Raw genomic sequence first — 7,500 nt, forward strand, 5'->3', positions numbered from 1 at the left:
CTATAGGGATTGATTGGAACGCAGGGCTTGTGTGTGACATGTCAACTTTCCTTTCCTTTGACTCAACAGCGCCTCCTTGTGGAGAAACTACAGCCGGATAAATGTGAATTTCTTTTCATTTGTGACTAAAAACTCATTTCCCACTTTCTGTAACTACATTGAATGACCCCGAATAGTCGACAATTCCACCAAGGAGCCCGATTCGACTGCCAATCTCACTCAAATAGTCCTGAGATCATATGCTGAAAGATCTGCTTCAAACATAGATTATTTCGCACATAACGGTTTGAATAGAAGACAGAGACGTGAACTTACTTGAGTCTGCTGACGTCGGCCTGCTGAGAGAAAAGCTTGTTGTCCAGTCGCTGTTTCAGTGTCGACCACTTGGTGGCGCAGTATTCCTGCAGAAAAAAACACAACACACACAACCTGTAAATTAAAGGTGCTCTGAGGAACTCTCAGTTTGTGGTAATTGCGGTTGTGTTTTTACTACACCAGCTGTAGTTCCTGTGTGAGCGTAGCCATGACAAAGGCATTAAGAAAAACAATATAAAATTAGCATTCTTTGCACTGATGGTCTTGTTCGCTGTTACATGACATTTATGATCATCAGAGGAAAAATTAGACTGTTTCAGAAATATATAAAAGTTCCTTGTGGGACCTTTAATCAAAAATATAAAAATAAACATTTCTTATTTTTACAGTGGTGTGGGTGTGGGTGTGGGTGTGTGTGTGTGTGTGTGTGTGTGTGTGTGCGAGCGTGTGTGCGTGTGGTTACCATAGCAGATCTGGAGTACTTCTCACTGTTGTAAAGCCCTCCCAGCCGCAGCACGTCCTCCGTACAGTAGAAGAACTCAGAGAAACCGTAAAACTCACTGTTACTGAAGTTGATGGGAGCCTGAGAAAGACACGACAAATAACTTTGATTGTTTCGCTTATTATGTCTCAACTTACATAAACTTAGACAATGTGTGAAGGCATTTTGTTTTATGCTTTATTGATAGTGTAGAGACAGAGTTGAAATGGGGCAGAGAGGGGAGTGACATGCAGAGAACGACCGCAGGCTGGAATCGAACCCGGGTCTGCTGCTGGGCCCGGCCCGGGGGGGAGAACGCCCTACCAACTGAACTAAGGGCCCCCATGTGTGAAGACTGTTGATACAATTGTACTTTATCTTATCCTATTTTTACTGTTATTATTAATATATTTTACTTTATGCTAATAATAATAATAACCCATTTATCTAAAGGAACATTCTGTGCTTTTGTGGCACCATCATGCAGCACAGAGAAATGCAATTTAACTAAATAAAAATTCTAGTTCTTGGTCCATCATATGACAGCAGTTTTTTAGGTGTTGACCTGGTAGACTCCCTCCCTCACTCACTCACTCACTCACTCACTCACACTCACACTCTCACACTCACACTCTCTCACACACACACACACACACACACGCACACACACTCTCACACTCACTCCTTTCTCTTTCCATATGAAATATATATGTGTTGTGTTAAATAAAATAAAATACAATAAAAAAATAAAAATAAAATAAAATAAAATAAAATAAAATAAAATAAAATAAAATAAAATAAAATAAAATAAAATAAAATAAAATAAAATAAAATAAAATAAAATAAAATAAAATAAAATAAAATAAAATAAATTGTGTAAAATTGTGTACCTGGTAGACTCCCCCAGGTGACATGGTTCCGTTGTGTAGCCCCAGAAAGGGTCTCACTGCCCCCTGACACAGAGCCCAGTCCCCCTGACCCCGAAGGAACAAGGTCTGGTTGCCCCGCACGACGCTGTCTGACACCCCGCTAGGCAGACACGGGTCCAGGAAGGGTTTGTCTTCACTCAGGCCTGTCTGTGCTGTCAGAAACCTGGAGAGAAATACAATGTTATTTAGATGTTAGGTGCACCAGGAAAGAAAAGGCTAAGTAGTTCAGGATACAGTGGACCTGTGCCCTCATTTAAGATACTAGAGATCTGTCTGTCTGTCTTTCCATCTATCTTTCCATCCATCCATCCATCCATCCCTCCCTCCCTCCCTCCCTTCCTCCATCCATCCATCCATCCATCTATCTATCTATCTATCTATCTACAGTATCTCACAAAAGTGAGTACACCCCTAACATTTCTTCAAATATTTCATTATATCTTTCCATGCGACAACACTGAATAAATGACACTTTGATACAATGTCAAGTAGTCAGTGTACAGCTTGTATAACAGTGTAAATGTACTGTCCCCTCAAAATAACTCGACACACAGCCATTAATGTCTAAACTGCTGGCAACAAAAGTGAGTACACCCCTAAGAAAAAATTTCCAAATTGGGCCCAAAGTGTAAATATTTTGTTTTGCCACCATTATTTTCTAGCACTACCTTAACCCTCTTGGGCATGTAGTTCACTAGAGCTTCACAGGTTGCAACTGGAACCCTTTTCTACCCATTCATGACGACATCAAGGAGCTAGTGGATATTAGAGACCTTGCGCTCCTCCATCTCTCGTTTGAGGATGCCCCAAAGATGCTCAATAGGGTTTAAGACTGGAGACATGCTTGGCCAGTCCATAACCTTTACCCTCAGCTTCTTTAGCAAGCCAGTGGTCGTTCGGAGGGGTGTTTGGGGTCGTTATCATGTTGCAGTACTGCCCTGCGGCCCAGTTTATGAAGGGAGGGGATCATGCTCTGCTTCAGTATGTCACAGTACATGTTAGAATTCAATGAACTGTAGATCCCCAGTGCTGACAGCACTCATGCAGCCCCAGACCATGACACTCCAACCACCATGCTTGACTCTAGGCAAGACACACTTGTCTTTGTACTCCTCACCTGGTTGCCGCTCCACACTCTTAACACCATCTGAACCAAATAAATGTATTTTGGTCTCATCAGACCACAGGACATGGTTGCAGTAATCCATGTCCGTAGTCTGTTTGTCTTCAGCAAACTTTTTGTGGGGTTTCTTGTGCATCATCTTTAGAATAGGCTTCCTTCTGGGACAACAGCCATGCAGACCAGTATGATGCAGAGTGCGGCGTATGGTCTGAGCACTGACAGGTTGACCACCCCACCCCTTCAAGCCCTTCAGCAATGCTGGCAGCACTCATACGTCTATTTTCCAAAGCCAACCTCTGTGTACGACGCTGACCATGTGCACTCAACCTTCGTAAACTGGGCCGCAGAGTGGTATTGCAACATGATAACGACCCCAAACACACCTCCAAGATGACCAGTGGCTTGCTAAAAAAGCTGAGGGTAAAGGTTATGGCCTGGCCAAGCATGTCTCCAGACTTAAACCCTATTGAGCATCTTTGGGCCATCCTAAAATGGGAGATGGAGGAGCGCAAGGACTCTAATATCCACCAGCTCCTTGATGTCGTCATGAATGGGTAGAAGAGGGTTCCAGTTGCAACCTGTGAAGCTCTAGTGAACTACATGCCCAAGAGGGTTAAGGTAGTGCTGGAAAATAATGGTGGCAAAACAAAATATTTACACTTTGGGCCCAATTTGGAAATTTTTTCTTAGGGGTGTACTCACTTTTGTTGCCAGCAGTTTAGACATTAATGGCTGTGTGTCGAGTTATTTTGAGGGGACAGTAAATTTACACTGTTATACAAGCTGTACACTGACTACTTTACATTGTATCAAAGTGTCATTTATTCAGTGTTGTCCCATGGAAAGATATAATGAAATATTTGAAGAAATGTGAGGGGTGTACTCACTTTTGTGAGATACTGTATCTATCTATCTATCTGTCTATCCATCCATCCATCCATCCATCCATCCATCCATCCATCCATCCCTCCATCCCTCCCTCCCTCCCTCCCTTCCTCCTTCCATCCCTCCATCTATCCCTCCCTCGATCCATCCATCCATCCATCCACCCCTCCATCCCTCCCTCCCTCCCTCCATCCCTCCATCCATCCATCCATCCCTCCCTCCCTCCCTCCCTCCATCCATCCATCCATCCATCCATCCCTCCCTCCCTCTCTCCCTCCCTCCCTCTATCCACCCATCTATCTATCCATCCCTCCCTCCCTCCATCCACCCATCTATCTATCCATCCCTCCCTCCCTCCTTCCATAAATCTAACTGAATAAACTGTGCGTGAACCTGTTCTTGGCGAGTGTGTTGTTAACCAGTCGGTCCTCGTAGCGCTGTCGGGCCATGTTCCCTCCGAAGCCCAGGAACGTGGTGACGTAGACTCTGTAAACGTGCTCTGTGTGTTCAACATCACAGCCCAGGTTAAACTCTGCCAGGAGACTCTTCCCCGCCTCCTCCTAGAGACACACACACACACACACACACACAGACAGAGACACACAGAGACACACACACACACAAAGACCGAGACACAGACACACACACACACACACACACACACACACACACACACAATACATTGCAGCAGATTGGACCAGCTGTGTAGACCATAGACTGTATTTAAAATAGGTAACAAAACAAGAAATACAAGGGCTCAATGTAAAGAATTATACGTGAATATTTCTGGAACAATTAGTCCATTACTTTTACAGATAAGTAAACTTCTAGTATTGTGACTTCTCAAGGTAAAATTTTTTTTATTTGAATTGAACATGGGTTACATGTTTGTGTTTGTGGTCAAATTGACCCGTTTTATATATTTTACTCAAAGAAAAATTATAAAACAATATATTTTTTCAACATGAAACTCAATGGCCTTAGCTTATTTTCAGTAAAGAATTTGTAAAAAAAAAATACACATAAAAAAATTTGAAAATTATAATAAATGTAATAAATTTATTGAAATGTAACATAGGATAGAATTGCCTTTTATTTATTTTATGTATGTTGTGATGGTGCATGTGTTTGTTTGTGTGTTGTGAAAAGAGAAACACTGCAATTAAAATATTGTGAATTTTCTTTTACTGAAATGCACTGAAGCTGCTGTGCCGTACCTGTTGTGGTGAAGTGAAGGTGATGGCAGTGGGGACCTCGTAGGCGATCTGCAGCGAGGCTCCGCCCATATCCATGATGCCGACCGTACGCCGTCTGCTGATTGGCTGCTGCGTCTGAGAGCCCGTCGTCACCTCCACCGTGGCGTCCTCTGACACACAGCAAGGAATACGTTCATTATTAGGATATATTGGACTTATACTAGGGCAAGGTAAGATTCTCTGTCTCTCTCTCTGTGTGTGTGTGTGTCTCTCTCTCTCTCTCTCTCTCTGTGTCTCTCTCTCTCTCTCTATGTGTCTCTCTCTCTCTCTCTGTGTCTCTCTCTCTCTCTCTGTGTGTGTGTCTCTCTCTCTCTCTGTGTCTCTCTCTCTCTCTCCAAAGCGGTTTAGATAAAACATTTAAAACATAGTTAAAAAAAAAAAGTCACAATGCATAGAGAATAGAGTCAGTGATTCTGTATAATGCTGTTTACAGAGCCTAGGCTGTTTTTTTTTTTTAAGATATTTTTTTGGGGCATTTTTATGCTTTATTTGATAGTGCAGAGAGACAGAGGTGAAATGGGGCAGAGAGGGGAGTGACATGCAGAGAACGACCACGGGCGGGAATCGAACCCGGGTCTGCTGCTGGGCCCGGCCTTACCAATAGGCCTTTCACACCGCCGCAAAATCGGCGATAGTTCTGGGCTAGTTCGGAGTTAGAGCCAGTGTTTTGGTTTCACACCGCCAGAAAGCCTGCTCCGGGCCGTAAAAACCGGTTCAACTCATACCCCAGGATTGAGCAGGGTTTGAAGTGAACTGCTTGCGCCAGCGGCCGGGGGAGGGATTATCCTGACCAACCAGACCAACTAAAACCTCATGCCCGCCATGTTTAAAAACACCGCTACTACGAGACGTAAACATAACATAATTACCGAACGTAGCGATCAAATTGACCGGCGAGAATACGCTGTATGGGTCCTGTTTGGTTAAGAAAGCAAAGCGAGAGCTAACACGTGTAAAAATAAGACGTATTCGCCGCTGTTGTTGTGCTTAAAGCTAGCGGTAGCTTTAGCGATAGCCACAAGAGCAGCGGCGTCGGGTGACGTACACACACGTTTACAGTGACGTCATGACGTTGCTCTCTTGCCGGCTCCATGGCTGTCTCCGGTCGATGTGAAACCAACCGGTTCATAACTGGGATAAGGCTGTAACCAGTTTTGAACTGACCCCAACACCAGCCTGGAACTGACTCTTGGTTCATTTTGGTGTGAAAGGCATACAACTGAGCTAAGGGCGCCCCTCTAGGCTGTATTTTTAACACTGTTTTTTTTAGCACACACACAGTATGGACAGTTAGCAGGTAGGAGATATTCACTGATTTTGAAAAAAAAAACGTGATTTTGACAACAAGCGTTCTCTAGAATCACTGACTCCACCTTTAAAACCAACATTAGTGTCAAATCCAGAATTTTTTTTTTTTTTTTTCACACTCACCGTCGTCGGCGTGTTCAAATCGTCCCAACACAAAGTTAATACCAATCCATGCATACACTCCTTCAGGGTTGAGAGGCAACGGTAACCACGGCAGCGATGAGGAGACACAAACAGACAGACAGACAGACAGACAGACAGACAGACAGACAGACAGACAGACAGACAGACAGATAGACTGTGGTTAGAAAGCGGTTTAAAGATAATTCCTGCCACGGTTAATTCACTGAATACACACAGGTTAATGGTAATAGTTCTGGTCTGTATGTTTAGGTCATAGCTCCATAACAACACTGAGGGGGGTGGATTTTTTTATTCTATTGGAGTATAAAACGTATGAATAATTAGGGGCGCGGCCTCTTGGGTGACAGCTAGCCGCCCGCTGGCCCTCACTTCGCCTCGGAGGTATACATCAGTTAGATGGGCGTATCTCCCTCCCCCCGACGTCACATCAATGCCCTTTTTTGGTTAAAAGAAATGAGACGGAGTCAAACTCTGACAAGATGGCGACGCACACATGCCAGGACGACTGGATGCAGTTGGAATAACTGAGTTAAAGCCCGGATGCTACATCCACTTCATATACTATATACTATATACTATACTATATATATACTATATATCTCTTCTCTGCCTTTAACACAAGTTCAGCTTTTGGGTTAACTTCAGTCTTTTATTTGCTGCTAATTTTATCTGTTGTGTTTTTTAATTAATTTTATTCTTAAGGCCTTTGCACACCGGGCGCGACGCGAATAAACGCAACGTGAGAGCGAATGTTTTGAAATGTGAATTTTGTCACGACTCACTTTGAGAAGCGACGTCCCAGAAAAATCTAACTCAGTTCGAAAAAAAAAAAACGCAAATTCTCGATGCGAAACTACGGTGCTGGTGTGGAAGCTTGTATTGACTCTGTATACGTTCGTTAATTAACGGATTAATCGCACGAATAAAACGCGCCCGGTGTGCAAAGGCCTTAAGTCGTATTTTTTTACTATGCTTTTATTTTCTATGCACATTGTAAAAGCCCTTTGTGACCCTGTCTGTGAATAGCGCTATATAAATACATTTCATATTCTATCTATG

General features: G+C 43.3%; 1 protein-coding gene across 1 annotated transcript in view; it reads right to left on the reverse strand.

Moving 5' to 3' along the window:
* LOC307252092 (ectonucleoside triphosphate diphosphohydrolase 7-like) overlaps positions 1–7,500 on the reverse strand; it is a gene marked incomplete at its 3' end in the record, with an annotated part of 17,808 nt that overhangs the window by 3,210 nt on the left and 7,098 nt on the right. Inside the window, exons 7-12 of the mRNA XM_080029660.1 lie at positions 6,421–6,480; positions 4,951–5,099; positions 4,127–4,293; positions 1,687–1,888; positions 779–898; positions 316–401 (exon numbers count right to left, since the gene is read on the reverse strand). Of these exons, the coding sequence (XP_079885786.1) occupies positions 316–401; positions 779–898; positions 1,687–1,888; positions 4,127–4,293; positions 4,951–5,099; positions 6,421–6,480 (784 nt within the window). The remainder of the gene's footprint in view (positions 1–315; positions 402–778; positions 899–1,686; positions 1,889–4,126; positions 4,294–4,950; positions 5,100–6,420; positions 6,481–7,500) is intronic.

Source organism: Ammodytes marinus (assembly GCF_949987685.1).
Source record: "Ammodytes marinus genome assembly, chromosome: 6".
Taxonomy (NCBI): domain Eukaryota; kingdom Metazoa; phylum Chordata; class Actinopteri; order Uranoscopiformes; family Ammodytidae; genus Ammodytes; species Ammodytes marinus.